We start from the raw sequence: 27,178 nt of genomic DNA, 5'->3' as shown, positions 1-27,178 counted from the left end.
CTTTGCAGGCCCACGCAACCCCACGGGGCCCTGAAGCCGCCACATCCAGAAACTACACAACGAGGAAAAGCACAAGCAGACAACAGAAAATACTGGGATAGTTCTGCTGCTTTACATAAGCAGTTTCTGTACTTTCTGTTTCAGTCTTCTCACTGCTTGGATGTTTGTGAGCTTCAGGTGGAAAAAGGCGACAGCAAATGCTCTCTTGAACAAGACAACAGACTGGGGTTTGTGCTCCATGTGCGGACACTTAGGTCAGATTTAGAAAAGCATCATGGTTGGGGTTAAAATACGACCCTTTTGCACCATGTTTGACATTTCTCCTCTATTTTCTGGGTTACCGTGGTGTGAGTCCTGACCTATGTAACATACATGTTGACTGAAAAGGAGGGACAGTTTGTCAGAAATACAGTAAATTGCAAAGGCATGTGACATAAAATCATCAACTAGTGACATAAAATCATCAACTAGTGACACAAAATCATCCACTAGTGACATAAAATCATCAACTAGTGACACACAATCATCCACTAGTGACATAAAATCATCAACTAGTGACATAAAATCATCCACTAGTGACATAAAATCATCAACTAGTGACATAAAATCATCAACTAGTGACACACAATCATCCACTAGTGACATAAAATCATCAACTAGTGACATAAAATCATCAACTAGTGACATACAATCATCCACTAGTGACATAAAATCATCCACCAATGACACAAAATCATCCACCAATGACACAAAATCATCCACTAGTGACATAAAATCATTAACTAGTGACATAAAATCATCAACTAGTGACATACAATCATCCACTAGTGACATACAATCATCCACTAGTGACATAAAATCATCCACTAGTGACATACAATCATCCACTAGTGACATAAAATCATCAACTAGTGACATACAATCATCCACTAGTGACATAAAATCATCAACTAGTGACATACAATCATCCACTAGTGACATAAAATCATCAACTAGTGACATACAATCATCCACTAGTGACATAAAATCATCAACTAGTGACATAAAATCATCAACTAGTGACATAAAATCATCCACCAATGACACAAAATCGTCCACTAGTGACATAAAATCATCAACTAATGACATAAAATCATCCACTAGTGACATAAAATCATCCACCAATGACACAAAATCATCCACCAATGACACAAAATCATCCACTAGTGACATAAAATCATCCACTAGTGACATAAAATCATCCACCAATGACACAAAATCATCCACCAATGACACAAAATCATCCACTAATGGCATAAAATCATCCACTAGTGACATAAAATCATCCACTAGTGACATAAAATCATCCACTAGTGACATAAAATCATCATCTTGGTTCTGCCCTACTTTCTTGAGTCTGTTTGCTCATACAAATTGAAATTTGATAAATATATATAAAAAATGAAAGATACAGTGGGTATGGAAAGTATTCAGACCCCTTGAAATTTTTCACTCTCTGTGTCATTGCAGCCATTTGCCAAAATCAAAGAAGTTCATTTTATTTCTCATTAATGTACACTCAGCACCCCATCTTGACAGAAAAAAACAGAAATGTAGAATTTTTTGCAAATTTATTAAAAAAGAAAAACTGAAATATCCCATGGTCAGAAGTATTCAGACCCTGTGCTCAGTATTGAGTAGAAGCACCCTTTTCAGCTAGTACAGCCATGAGTCTTCTTGGGAATGACGCAACAAGTTTTTCACACCTGGATTTGGGGATCCTCTGCCATTCTTCCTTGCAGATCCTCTCCACTTCTGTCAGGTTGGATGGTGAACGTTGGTGGACAGACATTCTGAGGTCTCTCCAGAGATGCTCAATTGGGTTTAGGTCCGGGCTATGGCTGGGTCAGTCAAGAACGGTCACAGAGTTGTTCTGAAGCCACTCCTTTGTTATTTTAGCTGTGTGCTTGGGGTCATTGTCCTGTTGAAAGGTGAACCTTCGGCCCAGTCTGAGGTCCTGAGCACTCTGGAAGAGGTTTTCCTCCAGGATATGTCTGTACTTGGCCTCATTCATCCTTCCTTCAATTGCAACCAGTCGTCCTGTCCCTGCAGCTGAAAAACACCCCCACAACATGATGCTCCCACCACCATGTTTCACTGTAGGGATTGTATTGGGCAGGTGATGAGCAGTGCCTGGTTTTCTCCACACATACCGCTTAGAATTAACACCAAAAAGTTCAATCCTGGTCTCATCAGACCAGAGAATCTTATTTCTCATAGTCTGGGAGTCCTTCATGTGTTTTTTCAAACTCTATGCAGGCTTTCATGCGTCTTGCACTGAGGAGAGGCTTCCGTCGGGCCACTCTGCCATAAAGCCCCGACTGGTGGAGGGCTGCAGTGATAGTTGACTTTGTGGAATTTTCTCCTATCTCCCGACTGCATCTCTGGAGCTCAGCCACAGTGATCTTTGGCTTCTTCTTTACCTCTCTCACTAAGGCTCTTCTCCCACCATTGCTCAGTTTGGCTGGACGGCCAGGTCTAGGAAGAGTTGTGGTCTTCCCAAACTTCATGTGATATTTCAGTTTTTCTTTTTTAATAAATTTGCAAAAAAATCTACATTTCTGTTTGTTTCTGTCAAGATGGGGTGCTGAGTGTACATTAATGAGAAATAAAATGAACTTTTTAGATTTTGGCAAATGGCTGCAATGACACAGAGTGAAAAATTTCAAGGGGTCTGAATACTTTAAATTCCCACTGCATTTAATCATGATTAATTGAAATTATCATGCTGGGAGTTGCAGCTAGCATCTTCTTCCAAGCCTTTATGCATCTTTGACCAGATACTTTCTATGCAGTTGTTTACATGTCGTTTTCTGTCAGAAAAACAAATTTTTCAACATCCAGAACAAGAGCAGCTCCTTGGATCTTACAGTAAAGCCGAGCTGCTTGTGTAGAAACCCTCCTATATTGGGTTTAAATCAGAGCTCTGCTGCCTTGTTTGGGCACCTGTGCATTCTGACCTGCATGAACCATTGCAGCTCGTGTCCCTGGTGACAGTACAGGAGCTCTGCATAAAGCACACCGCTGGGTCAACAGCCTCTTGTCGGCCGCCTGTCTGTTTAGACAGCGACACCCTCGTCGTAAAGTTGTGTCGCCGTATGACGGGAGCAGGTTTACCATCACAATGCCCCGGTGATTTATTAGATACAGCAGGAGCGGGGCAGGAGTGGAGAACGGCGGCGGGCGATGCCAGGCCCGATGAACTTGCTGAATGCAGAAGTGGTGAAGGCAGTTGAGGATGTAAATGAGGCTGTAAGGACCAGCGGGCCTCTTTTGTCTGCCGACTTTACTTGTTTGTTTAACCAGAGGCCAAGACAGGAAGCCAGCCCACACAACTCTTCCATCCCCATGGCAACCCCACTGTTAATTGTGGCACATCCACTCCCAGACTCCTTTCAGCGGAGGGGAGAGGTGGGGACATGTGAGGAGAGGAAGGAGAAGAGGAGCATGTGTGTGTTTGTGGCTTTTGTGTTGCTTGTTAGAGGCAAGGAGGAAAAAGTGGAGTTAAAAATTTCACTGTCACCATCAATGAATGCAAATTTAAAACTGACAGGAGTGCTGTCGAATAATTAAAGTTTATAATCAGATTAATAGAACCAAGATGATGATTTATGTCATTAGTGGATGATTTTATGTCATTAGTGGATGATTTATGTCATTAGTGGGTGTTTTTATGTCATTAGTGGGTGTTTTTATGTCATTGTTGAGTGATTTTATGTCGCTAGTGGATGATTTTATATCATTAATGGATGATTTTATGTCGTTAGTGGATGATTTTATGTCACTAATGGGTGATTTTATGTCATTAGTGGATGATTTCTGTCATTAATGGATGATTTTATGTCATTAGTGGGTGTTTTTATGTCATTGTTGAGTGATTTTATGTCACTAGTAGATGATTTTATGTCACTAGTAGGTGTTTTTAATGTCACTAGTGGATGATTTTATGTCTTTAGTGGATGATTTATGTCATTAATGGATGATTTTATGTCATTAGTGGGTGTTTTTATGTCATTGTTGAGTGATTTTATATCGCTAGTAGATGATTTTGTCACTAGTGGATGATTTTATGTCACTAGTAGGTGTTTTTATGTCACTAGTGGATGATTTTATGTCACTAATGGATGATTTTATGTCGTTAGTGGATGATTTTCAGCCACTAGTAGGTGTTTTTATGTCATTAGTGGGTGATTTTATGTCGTTAGTGGATGATTTATGAATATTTTTAGGAGGTTTTACTGTAGATTGCAAACTGGGGGTGTCATTTCTTTCATTATACGAATGTACTCTTAAACAGGTGGCATTCATCAGTTTAAAATGAACAGTTTATGACAAGTATGTGCAGCTACAACCTACTTTGAAACACTCAAGCTAACTAAAGGGACATCTGCTTGTGCATGAAGCCTGTTGCTCACTTGCTATCAAATTAAAAAGAGTTTGTGCACTTACAGTGTCATGGCGGAGTCCTCGGTCCCATAAAATGGCCTTGCTGACGAAGGACACATACATGGGTGTCTGTAAGAGAAAGAAAAGAGGCCGAACTTAAATGTATTGATCACATAAAGATGGCACCTATTCAGATCTATCCAATTCTCATTGATCAATTAAAAGAGGTGCTTTACGGAGCTCAGTGAGACGTTCTCTGGAGACAATTAAACGCCACCACAGCATTAATAGCCCCTCTGTCTTGATTATTGAGCTGCAGTGAAACACCTCCAGCGGATGGAGTTCCTACAGAAGAAGCTGAGGACTCAATGATGAACTGTTGCCTCCCACACGACCTCTTCCCAACATCTGCTCGGTTAACAAAGTGTCTGTTCCTCATCTCTTTGAACATGCAGCTCCTCAACCCTCATGTTGTCCTGTGGGTCAAATTGACCCATTTTAAAGTTTGAAAACGTGAAAAAAAAATATACTTTCACAGTGAAAACTTCCACATTTTCGGGAAATTTTTGAACATTTTTTGGTGGAAAAAAAGAAATGTTAAAAAATGTTTCTTTAACCCTCCTGTTGTCTTCATTTACGGGCACCGAAAAATATTGTTTCCTTGTGTGAAAAAAATCAAAAACTTCAGCAAAAGAATTTCACAAATTTCTGAAAATTAGCAAAACCTTCAGGAAGAAAATTCTAATAATTCCTTACAAGTTTCCCTTGAAAGTTTTATTTAAAAAAAAAAAATCTCCTAAATTTGGCAAGACAAATCTTGTAAATATTTTTTAAAAATGAGTAAAAATCATCCAAAAAATCCTAAAAATATCTAAAATGATTCCATATATATCAGTAAAACTTCTCATATTTTCTTTAAGAACAGTCAGAAAAAATCAACCAAAATAAAGTGAAATTCGCTGGATAAGGGTCTATTTTTTTGTGAATATTCGTAAGAAACATTTTTAACATTTCTTTTATTCCACCAAAAAATGTTCAAAGATTTCCCAAAATGTTGAAAATGTGGACATCAGAAATTTCACTATGAAAACATATTTTTCCCTCATTTTCAAACTATAAAACGGGTCAATTTTGACGCGCGGGACAACTCAAGGGTTAAGAATATTTGGGAAAAAAATCTACCAAAATCCACCAAAATTCGCTGGATTTTGGTAGATTTTTTTCTTAATGTTCTTGAAGAAAATATTAGAAGTTGTACTGATATATATGTAATCACTTTAGATATTTTTAGGACTTTTTTGTAAGATTTTTATTCTTTTTTGAAAATATTTATGATTTTTTTTCACTTTTTTTCATTATTTTTATTTCTTGTCAAATTGGGGGATTTTTTAAAATGAAACTTTTAAGTAATTTTTGGAATTTTCTTCCTGAAAATTTTGCTAATTTTTATAAATTTGGTGAATTTTTTACTGAATTTTTGGATTTTTTTTAAGACAAGGAAACAATATTTTTTGGTGCCCATAAATGAAGACAACAGGATAGTGCAGTGGCAGTATGGTTGGGGTGCATCGGTTTGACCTGAGGACCAGGAGGCACCGCGTTAACTCATCAATCACCGCGGACACATAACCAGCCGATGCCCGGCATCTCATCCATCTCTCTTTGCAACTCCTGGCAGCTCCCAGAAGCACCGAGTCAGCTCTGGAGTTGATCCACTCCAGGGAGTAAGAGAGCAGATCCTCCCAGGACTCACCCCTCTTTCATGGGCTGTAACCCCAAACCAGAGCGAGTGACAAGAGGCAAGAGGGGCTCACGGGGTGGTGGGAGGACAATGGAGTGTATCTGCGTGTTTCCCGTGTGGAGCTCCATGCCAGCTTTTTGCCAGACTCTCAAACCCCTTCAGTGCCACTCTGAGAGGCTAGAGGGCAGCGTCAGGTCTGGCCATCTCATCGCCTTTGTCTCCCAGCTTCGTTCAGCCCGGTACCTGTTGTATTTAACAAAGCACATCATGTCTGATTATACACATTAAGTCAGAAATACCTCATGAGGCCTCCACCCTTAATAAGCCTTAATTGCAGCCGAATAATGAAGCGACGGGGAACAACAACCGATTTCCCAGTGAATCACGGGTGCTTGTGGCCCAGTGACCTTGTTGTCACTAATTATGCTGAATGTGAAATCAAGTACATTTTCAGACAGGGGAGGATGAAGTGGATGGGGGTTGGGTCGGCCTCTCGCCAAAATGTAGAGAAAATAAATGCTCTGAAACAGAAAATGACGCAAAGGAGGAGAAAAAGGCAACATTCAAATGAAGGAAGAGAACATTGTGCAAAATGAAATGGTTCAGACATGTGGCTTTAAAAAGTAGATAAGCAGTGACGAGGCTGCCAGCAACTCTTTGGTTAAAGGGAAAGTCTTTAAAAATGTAGAATCCAATATAATTATTACAGTAAAAGTTTTGTGTATTTAGCTTTATTTCTACACTTATACAGGGGATCCTCAGTTTACCACGTCATCGACCCATGGCGTTTCATCGTTACGTCGGATCTGAGTGATGAGTGCAGTAAAGTAAGCTTTGCAGTCCCTTAGGACAGAGATTTCTTAAAGTATCAAATCATCAATGATCCTTCTAACACCATTAGCTAACACAATGTAGCATAAGAACACAGGAGTGATGGTTGTTGGAAATGTTCCTCTGTACCCCTATGGAGATATTCCATTAAAAATCAGTCATCTCCAGCTAGAATAGTCATTTACCACATTAACAATGTCTACACTGGATTCATGACATTTAATCTTATCTTCAATGAAAAATGGAAAAAAATGATTTTCTTTCAAACATAAGGACATTTCTTGGTGTAAAAGTTGCCCTATATTAGCAGAAATTGCTCAATATTAGCTAAAGTTGCTCTATATTAGCTATAGTTGCTCTATATTAGCTAAAGTTCCCCTGTCTTAGCTAAAAATTGCTCAATATTAGCTAAAGTTGTTCTACACCAGCTAAAGTTGCTCTATATTAGCTAAAGTTCCTCTGTCTTAGCTAAAAATTGCTCAGTATTAACTAAAGTTGTTCTACACCAGCTAAAGTTGCTCTGTATTAGCTAAAGTTCCCCTGTCTTAGCTAAAAATTGCTCAATATTAGCTAAAGTTGTTCTACACCAGCTAAAGTTGCTCTATATTAGCTAAAGTTCCTCTGTCTTAGCTAAAAATTGCTCAATATTAGCTAAAGTTGTTCTACACCAGCTAAAGTCGCTCTATATTAGCTAAAGTTCCTCTGTCTTCGCTAAAAATTGCTCAATATTAGCTAAAGTTGTTTTACACCAGCTAAAGTCGCTCTATATTAGCTAAAGTTCCTCTGTCTTAGCTAAAAATTGCTCAATATTAGCTAAAGTTGTTCTACACCAGCTAAAGTTGCTCTATATTAGCTAAAGTTCCTCTGTCTTAGCTAAAAATTGCTCAATATTAGCTAAAGTTGTTCTACACCAGCTAAAGTTGCTCTATATTAGCTAAAGTTCCTCTGTATTATCTAAAAAATTCTCAATTTTAGCTAAAGTTTTTCTACACCAGCTAAAGTTGCTCTGTATTAGCTAAAAACTGCTCTATATTAGCTGTAGTTGCTTTATATTAGCTGAAGTTGACAATATTTGTTGAAGTGGCTCCATATTAAAATTGTTCCATATTAGTTAAAGTTGTTCCAAATGGCTTAAAGTTGCTGAATATTAATTAAGGTTGCTCAATATTAGGTAAATTTGCTCTAAAGGAGTAAAAGTTGACCTATACTATCGTTCAAAAGTGTGGGATCACAAAAGTAAGGACATTTCTAAGTGAAGCCAACGTTTTGAATGGTACTGTATGCTAGCCAAGAAGAGTGGGTGCTCTATTAGCTCAAACAAATTGCATTAATCAGGGGCCTTGCTCCGGCTTTGATGTCATCGTTTGACCCATCATCACAAATACTACACATAATCCCATCGAGGGTTTGTCTAAAGTGATTGCAGCTCCCCTTTTCCTTGTTCAATTCAGATGATGAGATTAGGGATTCCTGGCAGATGGGATTTCCACTGTGCATGTGTCCACAGCACGTTTCCCCGCTTTTCCACGCCAGCTCCCCCTCAGGTACTTCCTGTCAGATTCGCTGAGTGCAGAGCGGCGTGGGCTGGCAAGTCAACAGGAAGTGCTGTGCTGTCAGTCTGGACCAGCAGGGGGAAATATGGTCAAATATGGTCAGTCTTATCAATAATGAGTAGGTGGAAGGGGCTAGATCAAATTACCAATTTAGAACTAATCACCAAAGTGGTGGCTGGTCTTTGCTTTATCCCCTCTCCCACCCTGCTTTGTCCTCTCTCCGGTGATTCCTGCCGCCATCTGTCTGTCTTTCTCAGGGGAACCCTTCCCTTCTCTCCCGAGCACCACACTGGATGTTTTATTAACTCTGTTTCACCTGATTACACTCTGTCTGTGAGTCAGCACGCATTAATAGGCATTTAATCAGCGTTTAATTAAGGGAGCAGGCACCGAACAGGGAGATGGAGCGCAGAGCTGCATCCTGGTGAGGTCAGCAACAAGGACAGAAACTAGGACAGCCAATCCGGATACCAAGCAAACATCGAAAGAAGCTGATCCACAAAAAACGCTGTGATGTGTGCGCTGGATTTCACTTTTAGAGCTGTTACAAGTTAGAGGAAGTCACAAAATGATCTCATTTTAGTCATATTTTTGTTGCGTTTTGTCTTTTTTTGTCTGGCTTGTGTCATTTATCTCATGTTTTGGTCGTTTTGTGTTTCCTTTTATTTGTTGTCTTATTTTTGTCATTTTGTGTGTTTTTTGTAACATTTTAGGAAAATTTTTTGTCTCTTTTGTTTTGGTTTATGTCATTTGTCTCATTTTGTTAATTTTGTGTCTCATTTTTGTAATAATTTGTTGCCTGAATTTTGTCGTTTGTCTCATGTTCTTGTTTTTTTGTGCTTCCTTTTGTCTCACTAGCTTTTTTGTCTTATTTTTGTCATTTTGTGTTTATGGGCCGGACCTCGGTTTAGTGTACGTCATTACATCAGAACTGTTTACATGGAACTAGTTCACGACCGGAGAGGATGCCTACGTCGTCACACGGCGTGATAAGACAGCTTTCATTCGTCGGTTGTATACCACCTTGGATTGTGCTACATTCGCTAACTTTTTGTCCTTCATTATGGCTCCCAAACATAAGTCAGACTCTTCTGATGCTTCAAAGAAAAGGAAAGCCATCTCCATGGAAGTGAAATTAGATATAATAAAACGCTCAGAACAGGGCCAACCAACATGGATCAAGTTGTAAAAACAGGTCAACATATTGTAGTGACCCTCTGTGATGAATGAGTGAGACTTCATCTGGTTCTCTGGTCATTCATTGAACCTTCACACAGGCTACTGTGGACCATAGTCAACGCCAGAATAACTACAGAAACTCCATAACTTAGCTCTAGAATTAGCCGTCGTTCCCAGCTCTCTCTACTGCTGACTCTTAGCCAATCAGAGGTGAGCTAACTAAACACTGACGTTCACTGACATTAGGTAAATTTGGAACTGAACAATAAACACTGAAACCTCAACAACAACAACAATATCAGTCCATTATGATATTCTGTTATCTTCTTGTAAAATGATTCATACATGCATGAAAGTCGTTGATATTCAAGACTTTTCTGAAGAACTGATTGATATCGTGATGCACAGAACAGCTTTGTTTACATTTTCTCCAGAGTTCCAACTTAGACCGAATAAATAAAAATCAGTGGAGTAATCATTTTCACACTTGTGTTTTAAGACTGAATTATTTCTACAGCTACACAGACTATCTTCCTCTGTCAGAGGACAGTTCAGATGAATGTGATTAACCCAAACATCCTTGTTCTCAACATCAGTCATCAGGCACCAGATTCATCTATAAAACAACTAACAGTGAGACAAAAGAGCTGCACAGTCCCTAAAGGTCTAACAAAACTTTAAAAGCACACCACAGGAACTCTACAATGCAGCACGACACAACGGATGAGGAGATCCAGTTCAGAAAACAATCAAGCTAACGGCTGAGCTATAAATGCAAACAAAAGGGTACGGGTGACCACCTCAGCATGGCTTTGGGCAGGTTAGAGTCACAGATAGAAAAGAGAGACAACCAGACTGAAGGAGAGAAAGCCCGGGGTCAGCTATAATGAGCCATGAATGTGAGCATCCGACCAATCCCGTTTAATGTGGTTCATCCTCGGAGAGGTCTCTGTCCGGCCTTGCACCGGTGTTCCTGTGTGTTCACGTTGGGTCCGGGTCAGGAGGCTGCAAGGATTCTGTGACCCTGAAATGAGCTCTGGGAGTCAGTAGGAACCCCTGCCGATCGGACAGAGCTCCTTTTATGCTTTAATCTGCGAGCAAGGAGGATCAATATGGCAACTATTGGCGCTGGGATTGTGTTGAGGAGTGAGCGGTCCGGCCATTTTAGACGTCTCACAGGGGGTTGGCGCACCCTGACAAAAGCACATCCCCACTACCACCGGTGGTCACAATGAGCTGTGGGACGCTGGCACACCAGCGGCTAACCTACTTAACATTCATTAGCGTCCAAGAGGTGGACAGATGCGACGAGTCTTACGGATCTTCCCTCCCATGTTCTCTGCATGGGGCTCATTCAGCAGTGTTTGACATGTCTTTTATTTGGGATATTGCAGTTGTGGGAGGTGGCGGCAGCAGGTCCACTCAGCTGTGGATTTAGGCAGCCAGTCCCTCCAGGATTTTTTTGAGATTGTTGTGGCCTAAAATGCCTGAATTTGCGGCAGTTTTTCTACAAAAATCGCAATGTCTCAAGCGTATTTGTTGCAATGAAATTGCGAGAGACCGTGACAATTTCTAAAAAGTTGCATTTTTCAACTTTCAGGACATTTTAATTCACAATATTTATTCCTAAACTAATTCTTTCACACTCCAACCCATTTACACAATCTGGCACACCACGGTTGGAAATTAGCAGCAGCCAGATAAAAGGCTGCGCAGAATTCACAGAAACTGGTTGAATTTCTATTAATTGTTGCGATCGCAACATCGCGACTACCGAGAGGGGCTGATTAGCCAGTTCTCAGTGCCTTGCATTAATGTCAGTGAATGTTTGAGGAGAACTTCCCTAGATGGATGGATGGATGGATGAAATTGTGCTGGTCAAAGAAATAGAAATTAGGTGCAAAAATTGCTGGCATTTACAATAAAAAAACTGAGTATTGGATAAGACAAAACCTCCAGGTTTTTCCAGATTGTTGCTGCCTAAAATGAGATAATTCGGCAGCTTTTCTAAAAAAAAATGTGATGCAAGTTGCGATGTTTTAAGTGCATTTGTTGTGATTAAATTGCAGGAGACAGTGACAATTGCGAAAAATTTGGTCCGCTCATTTCAGCCATTCTCCCAACATGTTTCACGGTACAAAATCGATGATTTTCATTTGTATTCCACCACAGTATTGCACGAGTGCAAAACAGTTTACTTCTGCTTTCATGAAGAACATCGGGGAATTGTTTTTCCCGGTTTTTAGCAGTAATTTTTTTTGGTAAACGATTGACATTAGAATGGGACGTGTCTGGATTTTCAAACCATAAACACGGAAGTGAATTCAGTGATGTACGTGTGTTATGTTTGCGCTGGGGACTGCTATGATTGGTGGAACTCATGGGAGGCTGGCCAAAATTGCAGAAAAGCTGCAGTGACTGGACAAAACCGGAAGGAATTCGTGGAGATTGGTTGAATTCGCATGAATTGGTGCGATCGCAATATTGCAAATTCCTGGAGGTACTTGGAAGTGCTGGGTGGACATGGATGGACTCACCCTGTGCGCACGGTGTGAAGGGTCGGAGCCATCGGGCAGCCAGATGCTCGTAAGCCTCTGAGGACGCCTGAAATGACGATTTCTGGACGGTCTGATTTCCAAGCGAGGCTCTGGAGCTCCTCTTCTCTCAACAGCTGACATATCCGAGGAACTCTACTCTCTGAGTTTACACATTTTCTCTTTAAAAACACTAAAGTAGCCTGCTGAGATCTCCAGCTGTCCAGGGAAACTTTAAGTTTTAGTACACTTTCTAGCTGTAGTGGGAGGTGAGCCGTTCCTCTCTGTGGGAGGCTTAAAAAATGCAGTGTATTTAAATAGCTCATCGCTGTTAATAATTACCATCTAGCTAAACCAGTGCAGCTCTCTCAGGCATGTTTCTGTGGCAAACACAAATGCACAGCAACTGGGCACAGAACATTCTCCCCTTCTGAGTTTGCTGTAAGTTTTCTGGGAAGTAATGAACCTTGCGTTTCGACACAAAGACAAAGGCCGCGATAAACCAAAGCTCTCAATTAAGAAGTGAGCAGCACAGTAGCCCCACACAGTGACAGAGGCCAGAGCAGAAACCAGGACCAGCTGGACGGAGAGACGGCTTTTCAGTCCGACTCCAGACACAACATGGATCCAGTTCTGGGCTGCTCCACAGCGGCATAAATCTCCTGGCCTTAATCACATTACAGGGCGTATAGTGACAAGCTCTGTGGACACAATGGATGCTACCAATTCCACAAATCAGAATCCACTAGTGTGTGTATGTGTGTGCACACATTCTCTCTCTGTCAGTATCTGCAATCAAAGCTCATTATCTAGAGTGTGTCTTGAGCTCGAGGCTCTCTATCTTCAGACTGTAGTGCAGGAAAATCCCAGCAAATATGTTCTTGGTGTAATATTAACAAGGGGAAGTGGACAAGTGAAGAGTAATGAGTGTTTTCCATGACAACCAAACCAAACACAAACCATTCTACAACTTCTACACTCACTGTGGTTTAAATTCTGTGTTATTTGTCGACTGCAGACCGTGTTCAAGAAGTGAAAACAGACTTTTAAAAAGAAAAAGAATTAGCAGCAGCATAACATGAGTAAGAAATAACCCTCTGGGCACAACTTGTGACATGTACTAAAGCTTCTTGGAACCATCTGAGATCAAGACCTCTCCTTTACATCTTCCTTCATAAAGCACACTCTGCCTGAGGTCTCTCTGTTGAGCCCTGCAGGGGCTCTGCAGGGCACTATAGGTAATCCAGATGCCACAATACCAGTTGCTAAGACACTGCCAGAAAATGCATTGTGTGACGAGAAGTTTGGAAATTGCAGCATTTTTGAGGATTTGAAAGACATTTTTTAAAGCACAGAAACTGCATTGGAGTCTTGTATATTTTGTTTAGCTGCTGTTTCGTCCATTTCATTTGAAATTTAATGGTAAATATATTTTCTGGATATGGGGCATGCACTTGGATACCACTGGCAAATTTACATGTAAATGTGAGTTCTTGATAAGCTTTTAAACAAACATTTCTAAGACAAGAACTTCACAGTGCCATAGCAGATTTTCTGGCCACCTGGAGGCAGCATAAACAAGCTCTATTTGTACCATTGGCTAGCATACAGCAAGCTACGGATAGACTGTATGTAAAGATACGGGAGGAAGTGCTCCAGTAGAGGTCATAAACCCCTCCTCCTCCATGTTAACACACTGTACCTGAGCCAAACTAAAAACCCTTAAGTACACCTTAAGTAGTCAATCATATATAGTACTTCTTGCCACCTGTATATTCAAGTGTTTCTGCTATCTGGCGCTGTATAAATGATTAAAATGTCATGATTTTCGGTTGCGACTGACAGCTTTTCTGCTCAAGAATTGGGTCAATATATAATTGAGGGACTTTTTGTAACATCGTTAAAAGAGTCTTTTCTTCAGGAGGAAATGACATCATGTGGAGCATATCATGTGATCTGGAATTAACACACTTCCTTGACACAAAATGACAAAAGCAAGACAGGAAACGACAAAACCGAGACACAAAACGACAAAAACGAGAAATGAAACGACAAAAATGAAACACAAAATGACAAAATGAGAAGGGAAATGACAAAAATGAGACATGAAACAACAAAATCGAAACACGAAATAACAAAAATGAGACACAAAATGACAAAACCGAGACAGGAAATGAAAAAATCAAGACAGAAATGTCAAAAATGAGACACCAAGTGACAAAAACAAGGCACAAAATGACAGAAATGAGACACGGAATGACGCAAAATGACAAAACTGAGACATGAAACAACCAAACTGAGACACAAAGTGACGTGTTTGTATATTATGGTTATTCTAGAAGCTGAAATTTTGAATATTAATAGACAGAAGAAATTTAAAACAAAACTTCACAATTTTATAATTTAGCGGTCATAGCATTAAACAACTAACTGTTGCAGATTTCCAAAAGCGCGCACACTCACTCACACACAAATACACACATACATCAGCGCACAAAAGCTGACAAAGCCTCTCACAAAACAGATAAAAATACCACTACAAGAGCTTCCATGCTGTTCTAAGGAAAGCAGGCCTGCCCACTGCGTGCTGCTCTTTGTCGGCAGCAGGACCCAGAATCAAAGAGCGCTGACCTGCACCGGCTGTGGCCAGCAGGCCTGCAGGGGGTCCTGCACTGACTCCAAGCCCTGGCTGCCATGCCATGCTGGGACCCTGCAGCCCCCCCGTCAGCTCCGTTATTTCCTCATCTCATCAATCTGTCAGCTAAGCCCTTTGACACGCAGCACAATATGGTCCCAGTACTTTTCAGTTCATGCCCTCTCTCCCAATATGGTTTCTGTATTTCAAGATTAGTCAGCTCACCCACGAGGTCTGCCCCCCCGGTACCTCGGGACACTCGGGTGGGTGAGTCAGCAGTCAATGTAGTCGCTTTTAGAGATGACAGCCTTAAGGCCTGAAAAGCAGCCAGACAGAAAATGCATTTAAAATTTAAACATTAACACTGTTGCCCCAAACAGAGGCTCAAACATGACGCGTTTCCAGAAATTAAACACGTGTATTTTCTAGCCTTGTCTAAGGCGAGAAAAGAGTTACCAGCCAGTTTTCAGCTTCACCAGATGTTACTGAAAAACTATTGTCTGCTGAGTTACTAAAATAAGGACTGTGTGATGGAGGAATCCCTCATAGAGATCACTGTGGACATGAGGGACACTTTCTCCTTCTCGTTAATCTCTAATTGTGTCTTTCAACAGCTTCATTATGTAATGTTCAGTGCTGTGTTTTTAAACAGACTCAAGAAAGAAGGGTAGAACAAAGATGACGGTTTTATGTCACTAGTGGATGATTCTGCATTTGACATAAATCCTTCAGTTCCATCAGTGAAACACTGCAGTTAAACTAAACTAAATTTCCCATACAAAGTAATAATTTTATAAACCTCACTCACTGAAATGTTTATGTTTAAAAAGATGAAAACTTTGCTTGACATTTGCTACACTTTTTCCAGCTGCTCGCGGTGTTTAACCAGCTTCCCCTCACATCTGCTGTCCACACACTCGTACTAAACTGCATTTTGCTCGTATGAAAGAGAACAAATCTGACGAGGAAAATATTCAGTCACCTGTGCATACAGCCGACACTTTCATGAAGTGAGGGAGTTGAAGGGGCGAAATTAAAGAGGAAAAAAAACCAGAATGAGTGAGTATTCCTGTCGCCGCTGGACTGGAATCACTCGAGAACAGACCATTCAGTTTATTTTCAAGTAAGGATGAAAGGAAGACTCCAAACTATGCATGTCGTCTATTCACTGGTGACGCTCTTTAAAGAAAAGACAGCAGAAAGAGTTGGAAAAGGGTGGAGGGGTGGAGCGCTGCATAAATTTTACATACACAAGGCGGCAGACAAAGTGATTGTTGCTTCCCTGCAACTTTTTTTTCTCCTCCAGAAAACACTTTCCCTGCTGAATAGGCACCTATTAGTGACTCCATTATGGGCGCAGGGCTCTTGAATGGCTCCTCACTGTGCGTCTTTATCATAGTCAGCGAGTGAATGCAGCCGGCCCCCCGCCTCCTGCAGCCCCACCAAGCTCCTTACAGTCTGTATTGATAGGTGCTGCGGTGCTGGTGATGATGGGTGAGGCGGGGGAGGAGAGGTGTTGTCAGCTCCAGGTGTGGTGGGTTAAGCGTAGCGCTCTGCAGCTTCTATTGTGCCGTGCACTTTTTTTTTCTTCTTTCCCCACTTGTTCCTATAAAAAAAAATGGATGCACTGTTTTACAGGCATTAGCTGATCTCCATAATGCCACCCCCCCCCCCCGCCTCCCCCGCTGCACCCCAAAACAAGTCAGGCCTCTGGCGAATCGCTGCACACCGCCTCACAGCCCCGTATTGTTGCTGGATTATTCAGGAGTTAGCTGAAAGAAAGAGGCAGGCAGAGTGGGGTGTCTGTACTTTATCTCCAGGGGAGACAGGGGCTAAAAAAGGAGCTTCTTTAGAGGAGTGAGTTACTGCAGCGAAAAGCCCAAAAACACCTGCAGAAGAAGACGACGAGCGCAGGGAGGCGAGGAACTGTTTGTCTTTACTTTTCTGATACTGTTTATCAAGTTCTGTCTAACAACGTCCCCACTTTGTGTTCTGACAGTTTCACTGAGCAGTCCCCAGAACGCAGAGGAAACAAACATCTGTGTGTGTGTTTTGCCCACTTTTGAAGTTATGTGTGCACACGCAGCTGAAGGAGGGAGACACCGAGAGTTAGCAAGACTTTATGATGAATATGGAAGCATTGTTCAGCCGTGCTTACCTCCACAGGGAACCATCTGCTCCCTGTCAATGCATCACCTGCTCGTCTGAGCCGTCTCCAGGGCAACAAGCGGTGGGGGGATTAGGAGAGGTTATGGCTTTGATGGGAGGGGCCGTCGCTGGGGACGGAGAGGAGGCCGAACGGAGGAAGAGGAGGAGAGAGGGGAGCCGGTGGGAGAGAAGTAACCAGGGGAATGTCGGCCTCTGCTGGAGGAGAGGGATATAGCAGGGGTTTAACTGTTAGTAAACATGGCTGAACATTACACAACCAGGCAGCAAAAAGTGATCACTGTCAGTCTGTTGAGTAATTAGTTAGTTGTTTAACCTACAAAATGTCGATCACAGGTTCCCAAAGTTCAGGATGACGTCCTCTAATGTCTTGTTTTGTCCACAATTCAAAGATATTAACCCTTTAAGAACCAAATATAGAAAAAAATGAGCAAAAAATTAAATAAACAAAACAAACAAAAAATGTGTGTATATACCCTAATATATACGAACCCAAATATTGAAAAAATTAGCCAAAAATGAAAGAAAATAAAACAAAAATTATATATATATATATATACACACACACACACACGTACACAGTGTATATATGTGCCACAGTAGAGATGGCAATCGCAATCTCTACAAGGATATCTCTGCCATCTCTACTGTGACACATATACACTGTGTATGTGTGTGTATATATATATATATATATATATATATATATACACACACACACACATATATATATACATACATAATATATATACACACATATGCATATATATATACATACACACACACACACACATATATATATACACAATTACTATATAAAGAAAACCTCATCACGTCTACATTTCTATGAATTTCATATCACAGACCACGAGACTCTCATACGTAGTGTGGAAATGACTTCTCATACATGAGCGTGATCAGCAGCTGCTGAGTAACTTTCTCTTTGTGCGAGCTCATGCAGGTATTGTGAGTCAGGCAGCATGAATGAGGATCAATCACAGGGTTCTCATTAAGTCTCTGTGTTTCTCCACCTACAGTAGACAGAACGCTCTGCCGGCTGGGTAAACACAGACCTGAAGACAGCCTGAACGGCAAACAAGCAGGAGATGAAGTGCAGTTGATGAGCCCGTCAGCCAGTAACATTTGGAAATGTTTGAGAGTTAAGTGAACAACAATACTCAGCTAAGTGACATCAGCAAAGTTCACCTCATGTTGGTGATCACCAAAGTCATGAGGATTCATCTCCTGAGAACAGCAAATGTCTGCACCAAGTGTTGTGGGAATCCATCCTGTAAATGTAGACAACTCTGAAGTAAAGACGTAGGCATGTTAGTAGCACTTGAGGAAAAGTCAGACATTCATCAAAGTGGTCAAGATTTATTATGTAGGCACATCAAAGCTAGACATTCAATCTATGGAAACTCGTGCAAATATTTATAGTCCGGGAGAGCAGTTTGCCCACCACACTTTACTCGGAAATGCAATATTTTCCACTAATTTTTCTGTTCATTTTTACTGAAAATTGACATGGCTATTGTAGCGATTTCACCAATGGCAATCACAACATGTCATACATCATATAAAAGTTTGGAACCTCTAGTTTACAAATATAATCATATTGTTCTTGTTTTTTTTTTTCATAAAATATGTATTTTATTCTGCTGATAGTAGAGCAGATAACTGCAAATTTCAGGAGAATCCTTCATCTCCAGAAACAAGCATTAAAATTGGCACACATACTCCTTGATAAAAGTCATCAGCCATCTAAAAATTCAAGATGGCCGATATTTTTCAAGACTGAATATACAGAAATATTGCATGTCGCAATAAAATTGCAGAGACTTATCCTATTTGAATTATCTTGGTGTCAAGTCATACATTTTTGACTATGTAGAATCCATTTTTTTTCTTTAATTAGCCTTTATTTAATCAGGTCGGTCCTGTTCAGATACAATGACCTCTTTTTCAAGGGACGCCTTGCCAAGACAGCAGCCTGAGAAATATTAAAATTGCAGCAATTAAAAACAGAGAACACCAACTTTTTCAAGAAAATAACTAAAACACATACTAGATCAAAGAGTGGGATTAAGAATTTACATCAAAACAACAAGTGTGATCAGTCGTTGTTGCAAAATCTAATTAAATTTGAATCGTATTCAAATTAAACCTTTTAAAAACAGCAACGGCATGCATGATTCCAACGCCAAAAGTGAGTTCAGATTGGCAAGACATCAGCTCACACAATGAGAGTTAGGTGGCTAAAGATACTAGCTGCTGGAACTGTGCCAACGGTACCTCAGTGTTCAGGGCTCCCAGGTGACGCAAGGACAGCGGATGAGCCATTAGCCACAGCTGAACGCTCACCTGGAGCCGCCCTCCACAGACCCTGGTGAGACGGAGAAAGTGTGAGTGACAGGTGAAAGTGACCACAGCTGAAGGGAGGAAGCAGCTTTTGTGTTTGGTCAGAGAGCCAGAGGAGGGCGGTGACCCCGGCCTCCCTCCTGACGAGCTCATCAGCCTGAGGCCGAGGAGGAAGGATCCGGATGGCTCTCTCTTCACATCATCAGAAACGTCCCCCAACCACCACAAACCTGCTATCAGATAGGCACCTCATGTCTGCTTCTTAACACAAGCACAATCTAATCTCCATCTTTGCTCTATTTGAAACAAGATGATTCAAAGAGTCACTACAAAACAGCATCCACCTGTAGGTAAGACTACACCTCTCTGTTATCTGCTGCACACTCTACAGAGGTGACAAGACAGCTGTCAAACCCACTAAAAGCCTCTATAGTGCACATATTGATAGGCTCAAATATACTCTCGGAAAATATCTGACATATTTTCTATTCTTCTATTACTAACTGCACACCTGCTTCAAAGAAACAGATGTCATTAAAAAGAAGCAGCATAGTGTCATAAGAAGGTGGCGGTATGACCTGCACCACGCATGACTGTAATAAATAGTGCAGAAAAAACAAAAACATCTTGCCAAATGCTAAAAAACGCCAAAGAAGAAGAAACAAACAAAACGCTGGCCATCTATGCGACATAAATGAAGAGAAGTCTTCAAGAAAGAGCTGCTATTGGCAATGATTCAACAAAAGAAACAGAAACAGCTGAACTGTCATGCGAGTTCAAATATATATCCATCATTAACCCCATTTTTGCACCTCACGCCAGCGCAAAAACCTTTCATGGAAGGTGTCCCAACTGTTTCTGTTGGTACAGACAAGAACAAGGCTGCTCTGCAAAGACAAGCTGAGGTACCTTACATAAAAACACCAACATAAGCATGCTAACATGCGCATTATGACAATGCTAACACGCCGTTGCCAAGCGAGTATTGTTTACCATCTTAGACTGTTACCATGCTGACGTTGGACATCTTTGGACAATCAATATTTTGACCCACTGGTGGTGGTAAACGAATCGTCAACAATTCATTCTCAGGGAACCATGAATGTGTGAACCAAGTGTTTCAGAGTCGTATCGCCTTTTATGTGGTGGACCGACCGACCAACCAACCAACACAGAGCCACACTGCTAACACAGCTAAAAACAGGTGTCTTCATCTTGTCACAGCGGCTCTCAGTATTCTCATTTCTTACAGTCACACCACTGTAAGAAATGAAGCTTTGCAAGTCAAGCAAGCGCAAAAACCTTTTTTGGAAATTTGGGCTGCTTTTCAAATTTTGTACCAACTGTTTCTGTTGGTACAGACAAGAACAAGACTGCTCTGTTAAGACAAGCTGAGGTACTTTGCATTAAACACCAACATCAGCATGCTAACGCTCAACGTGACAATACTAAGATGCTGTTGCTGAGCGGCACTATTGCTAACCATCTTAGAATGTTACCATGCTGACATTGGACATCTTTGGACAATCAATAATTGGACCTACTGGTGATGGTACAGGAATCACAAACAATTCATCCTCAGAGAACCATGAATGTGTGTTTTAGAGTCTTACAGATTTTTCAAAAATGGTGACCGACCAATTAACCAACACAGAGCCACATTGCTAACACAGCTAAAAACAGGTGTCTTCATCTTGTCACAGTGGCTCTCAGCATTTTCGTTTCCTACAACTTCGGACTCTTTCCCTGGATGACATGTTGATCCTGGGAGAGTTCCTGTCAGGGCCACGTGTAGCAAGGGAAACGGTCAGGGGAAAGGGGTGACTTTCCTGGGTGTAAAATTCAATTATCCAGCGGGTGAGCGTGTCTGAGCGTGTCTGTTGTGAGCGGCAGGCGGACGGCTGCCCGTTCCCAGCGTGCGACAAGGGGGTTAAGAACCACAGAAAGGCCTCCATTATCCCGAGTGAGAACAGCCCATGTGGCTAGCTGTACGGCCCCCGCTCTCATTCACTCCCCTTTACAACAGCACTGCCGAACGCCTCAAAGTTTCTTTCTCTTTTCGCTGCTCCTATTCCTTTTCTTTCCCCCTCCTCCTCTGCTCCCTCTCTTGCTCTCAGAATAGAGGCTCCACAATGCTGCTGGAAGGCTGAAGTGGATTCTTCAGCACCCCTGCGGACAGTGCACATGTGGACAACATTCACAGGATGTCTGTCAACTAGTCCATTAATCAACGGCATCTCATGAAAGCACAATTAGGAACCTCACAACTCTATAACCGATTATCATCTCTAAGCACCCCTGCTACTCCTCCTGCACAGCAAAGCAGGACGCTGGAGTCAGTTTTACTTGTTCAACAGCACTTTTTCACTGCAACAATTATGAAAGAAGCTGGAGTTACATAACCATGACAAAGGCAAAAATGATTTTCTTAAGTGAGGACAGCTGCAGCACATTAAATAGCTCATTGCTCGCAGTGTAAACCGATCAGACAGTAAAGCTGACTCGCATCTGGCTAATCATGAGGATGAGAATGGATCTTCAGTGTGTGAATAAGACTGAGGCCCTATGGAGAAGGCCATTGTGGACGCACACTGCACCACTTCTTGTGATAAATGAGCAATTGTGTCCATCACCATTAATGTCAGTAAATGACGCAGTGGGGAGCTCTCCATCCACTGTACAATGTGAGGACAACACTGAAGAACCTTGGGAGTTTTATGTGACATAACGTCCCAAATGGGTTCATCTGCAAATTGCTGACCATCGGAGACGAGCAGACGACACATACAGCGCTCCATTGTGAGTCCTCATTGGCAGGAAAAAAGCATGTTTATGTGCATTTCAATCATGATAGCAGGCGGTGCAAAACAATGAGATTGGATGTTTAACATACAAAATATATATATATATATATATATATATATATATATTCCAAAAAAAGCTCAGTTATTGCATGTTCTAAGTCACAGTTTGTGCTGCCTGTGTATTAACACACTTTTGGGTCACAGAGGTAACCACAAGGAGGATTACTGAGAGGGCTTAAGAGATATAGGGCCACTAGGTCAGAGTACAGGTTTGAGTAAACTTTGTTGTCAGTAAGTCAGCTGCGTGGTTACAAACAGACACACACCGATATACAAAAGAGACAAAAATGACCACAAAAAAATGACAATAAGAGTTGCAAACTGACTAGAAAAGACAAATATGACAGCATTGGTACCTGCAAAAATACTGTAAGAGACGCAGAATGACTATAAGTGACAAAAAATGATGCAAAAATGAATATTCTAGGTATAAATGGCCACAAACATACATGCAAAAATGACACAAAATAACTATTAAAGGAAAAACTTACCACAAAGAAACTGCAAGATGACTGCAAGATATGCCTAAAGGCTGTAAAAGAAATACACACATATATGAAAAATGTACCAGACACACAAAATAAATGGACAATGACTGTAAAAGATGAAAAATACAAATACACACAGCTCCACTGAAATGACACAGCAGACTTCCCCTATCCCGCACATGTATATACTTTTCCACAAGCTAATAATTTATTGTTTAATGAATATTATTAAATGGCAAAGTCACTAAATAATTTTAGTACGTAGGAAAATGCTTGTGTAATTTGCTTCAGACTCTTAGAACACCCAGCTTCTCGGGACATAGACTCATAGAGTTGATAAGAAATAATACAAATGTAATTCTGCAACATCGCAGCACCTTGTACGAACAAAAACAAACCCCTTTAGATGCAGGTTTTGCTCTAGTTTCAACATTGCACAGAATCTCCCATCACTCCAATCAACACAGCTACATACGGGGGTCTTTGCTGCTGCAGATTAGCACTAATATAAACTTAGAGAGGAAATTCAGACACAGCTGGATCTTAAATGCGTGGCTCCATGGGCTGTTGGCGTTTCCCTACACATAAGCAGACCTACACTGCCCTCATGTGGCACCTGTGGATCCTCTCAGCATCAGGTGTGTAGTCCATTCCATTTGAGTTTTAGTCTCCCTTTACCCATCGCCTGGCTTCTGTTTCTCTTAAACAACATTGTTACCCCTACCAATACTATATTACTAACACTTATACTGTAATTTATTCAATCTGAACAATCAGAAGTCAACTTACGCTTACAAATTATACAGATTGATGTGATTTTCTTCAAGATTTGCTGTCAAGGAGTAAAATTTTGGCTTACTTATTTATGGCAAGTCAACCTACAACATCGGAGCATCTCAACCCTCCTGTTGTCTTCATTTACGGCACCAAAAATATTGTTCCCTTGTCTGGAAAAAAATCCAAAAATTCAGCAAAAAATTCCTCAAATGTGTAAAAATGTGCAAAATCTCCAGGAAGAAAATCCTTTAAAAGTTATCTTTTAAAAAAATCCCCAAATTTGGCAAGAAATAAAAATTTAAAAAATAAATACTGAAAATATTTTCAAAAAATGAATACAAAGTTTCCAAAAAAATCCAAAAAATATCTAAAGTGCTTCCATATACATCAGTAAAAGTTCTAATATTTTGGAAGAAAATCAACCAAAATCCAGCAAAATTTGCTGGATTTTGGTTGATTTTCTTCCAAATGTTATTAAAGAAACATTTCTTTAAACATTTCTTTTTTCCAACAAAAAATGATCAAAAATTTCCCTCAAAAAATGTTGAAAATGTGGAAGTTTTCACTGTGATCCCCCCCCCCCCACACACACACACACACACACACACACACACATTTTCAAACTTTAAAACAGGACAACACGAGGGTTGATGTCACACTGCCACTTCCAGCTTCACCCTATGTTGATGTAATAGTTTAGTAGGATTCTGTGTGTTTTTTATGACAAATGTCCTAAGCAAAGTTCAACTTTCAACTCATCACTCCATAGAACAAAAGGTTTGATGGTCATTAACATGTTGAGACAAGGCTTCATGATCTTCTTGGTGTGCTTGTCGTATAGATACAAATCAAATCAACAAACTTTTTGCGTTGGTTTTAAAAGTGTTGATAAAGTGCAGCCCCCTCACATCATCAGGCGGGCTACTCCTAAAACTGTATGGTGCAATCTTGTATTGAGGATAATTTTGAGGATGTAAGCGCCTTATTTCTGTCCAGTGGATATCATTTTTACCCAGTGTCTTTAATCAACACTGACCTATTGAAGTGACATTCTTTTGATGTCATCCTCAGATCTTTGTGACTTCCTGTATGAGTCGTCATCACCCTGCCTTTGGTCAGACTCTTGAGAGAATTGCGTCTACTGTTCCAGATCTTGTGTTAAAGTCTCTCACTGTAGCTCTGTGGAGTCTCAAAGCCTCAGGGATGTTAGAACTGCTTCAGCAAACGACCACCGGACCTCTTTATTGGCTGCTGAAGACATTTCGCTTCTCATTCAATCTGACTGGTGGGAAGTTAATTTACTCTCACTCCAAAATCACATGACTCACATGACTCGACGTGTGAATGGTTGTGAAGCTGCCTGGGGAGGGATCTTAGGACTGTAAGTAAATGACAACTGATATTGTAGACCGAGTCATCTGTTGGTTGTTCCAGTTTGATGTTCAGAACGTGGATGTTGTTGTGTTCACAGGAGTCCCTGCTTGTTCTGACTCGTCTACCTGAGTTTTATCTTAACGAGCTGCTCTCCTGTATTGAGACATATGCTTGTAAAGTGGTTCTTTACTCTCCGCTGTATACCTGTTCACTCCTTGCTGTATTGGACTGCATATACAGCACTACTGTTGAACTTGTGTTTTGGTGTTTAATCCTTAAGGTAAATCTGTTTTTGCTTTAGAGTGGTCCCTTTGAAATAGATTTGGAACCTTCCTTAGTTTCATGTATGTCCATCACCAACTTCATTGTCTCTTTTGGATCTTTTTTTTAAGTTCAGCATAATGTGCTTCTGACAAGACCTTTAAAGGCAACGTCATGCTTCTGAGATGGCCTCTTGAGGTCAGGACTGCATTGTTATTTTGCTTCATGAATCTGTTCGATGTGTTGCCTTTTATTTTTCAGCTGATAGAATGTTTTCCATCCAGATGGCTGCTTCAGGTATCGTTTAAACAACTTTCTGTTTTTGACTATTTCAGGTTAATTATCTTTGATTACCTCTGTGACTACAATGTGTAGCAATATAGAACAGACACTAAACAAGCACTGTGAAGGTCTTCAAACCACATCCTCAGGCTTGGGAACAAGGAGATTTTCAAAAAATCCACAATATAACCCCAAACCAAGTTTAGCGTAAGCGTTGCTGGAATGAACTTGATGAATAAAAAATGTTCAGTGCCAACAAAGTGGGCATGGCATCAGGTATAATGAATCACAGTGGTACGTGACATGGAAATTCTTAAGCTAAAACAGAAATAAAAAAACAAACTCACCGTGAATTGAAACCAAGCGGTGAGTTCGACTACTCTCAGTCACTCCTGAAAGGAAAGAAGGATTTTGAGGATCATATTGTGTTAAAATAAATCAAACTTCTAAGCAGGATTAAATCTAATTTCCTTGAAATATGCTATCTGCTAATTTCCCAGTAAGCAGGGGACATTATGACAACATGTGCTAACATTATCTACAAGTTCTAATATCATTTAAAAAAAACATTTTAAAATATTAGAGTAACTAAATAAAAACCTTCCTGCTGAAACATTACAAGTAGTTTAAATGACTTTCTCAGAGTGTTTTTATAACAAAAACTACATAAATAGTTTGAGCTAGCTTGCTGGAGCAAAGCTGAGACGAGCTAGCATAGCCATGTTTTAGCTCGCTTGGTTAAAAACAACTAGCATGCTAATGACAGCTCCTGTTAGCTACTTGGAGCTATTTAACTTCTTCTCATAACGTGTATAATATATTAAGTAAATATTAAATAAATGAACATATTTAAGTAAATGAATAAGAAGTCCTGTGTGATCAAAATAGTTTTGAAAGTTTATTTGTGGTTTTTAAATGGCTAAAAATGCTAAAACTTTCAGCAGCTCACGGAAATAATTTAATTGTGTTGTAATTTTTCATTTAACAACATTAACCCTGTAAGACTCAAATATTTAAAGAAAAACAATATATATCTATATATATATATATATATATATATATATATATATATATATATATACATACATACATAAAGAAATTAGCATAAAATCAAATCCAAAAATATAGATTACAATAATAATAGTAATAATAATATATAAAACCCAAATATAGATGAATCAAAAAACAAACAAAAAAGAAAATGCATATAGAAAATAAATGGTAAATGGTCTGTATTTTTATAGCGCTTTTACTATACCTGAATGATACCCAAAGTGCTTTACATGATACATCACATTCACCCATTCACACACATTCACACTGATGGTGATAGTATTTAAAAATATATATATAACTGATGTATTTCTGCAACAGTGGGTTTTACTTGGCTAAAACGTTGACTTTTTAACTGCTTGCGTGTTTATATCAAAATAAAGTGTCAAATTTTGTAAAATAAAGTTGTCTCAAGACATGTTGTGCTTGAAATGGACTCAGGCTTGGATTGGATTTTTCCCATTTCAGCAGGTAAGTAGAAGCGCTTTGGTGTGTTTCAGCGGTGGCTCCTACCTGTAGTCAGGTCAGTCCGGCTGCACGCACAACAAACGTCAATAAAAAAAAAAAGGGGAAAAAAAAAAAAACTCTTTTCAGCCAGAGGGGCAACCTGAGCCCAGCGGTGCACAGCAGGAACCAGATGTGTGATCGTAGCTC

The 27,178-nt window shown here is 40.3% G+C and overlaps 1 protein-coding gene and 1 long non-coding RNA gene across 3 annotated transcripts in view; both read right to left on the bottom strand.

The window, feature by feature from the left end:
- LOC110963726 (uncharacterized) overlaps positions 1-14,627 on the bottom strand; it is a 75,890-nt gene extending 61,263 nt beyond the window's left edge. Inside the window, exons 1-2 of the mRNA XM_051951936.1 lie at positions 12,267-14,627; positions 4,489-4,554 (exon numbers count right to left, since the gene is read on the bottom strand). Coding sequence (XP_051807896.1) covers positions 4,489-4,554; positions 12,267-12,407 — 207 coding nt within the window. The 5' untranslated portion in view covers positions 12,408-14,627. The remainder of the gene's footprint in view (positions 1-4,488; positions 4,555-12,266) is intronic.
- Positions 14,628-17,797: 3,170 nt separating this feature from the next.
- LOC110968762 (uncharacterized) lies at positions 17,798-27,149 on the bottom strand. Of its 2 annotated transcripts, XR_002596898.2 has the most exons (5): positions 27,038-27,149; positions 25,819-25,863; positions 22,781-22,821; positions 19,360-19,450; positions 17,798-18,353 (listed from the first exon to the last, which is right to left on the bottom strand). It is a non-coding gene; the product is annotated as an uncharacterized LOC110968762 (long non-coding RNA). The 2 variants fall into 2 exon arrangements; XR_007943733.1 differs by having other exon boundaries at positions 17,798-19,450.
- Positions 27,150-27,178: the final 29 nt, after the last annotated feature.

The sequence above is a fragment of the Acanthochromis polyacanthus genome, chromosome 1 (assembly GCF_021347895.1).
Source record: "Acanthochromis polyacanthus isolate Apoly-LR-REF ecotype Palm Island chromosome 1, KAUST_Apoly_ChrSc, whole genome shotgun sequence".
NCBI lineage: Eukaryota > Metazoa > Chordata > Actinopteri > Pomacentridae > Acanthochromis > Acanthochromis polyacanthus.
This window is presented reverse-complemented; position numbering and strand designations above follow the sequence as displayed.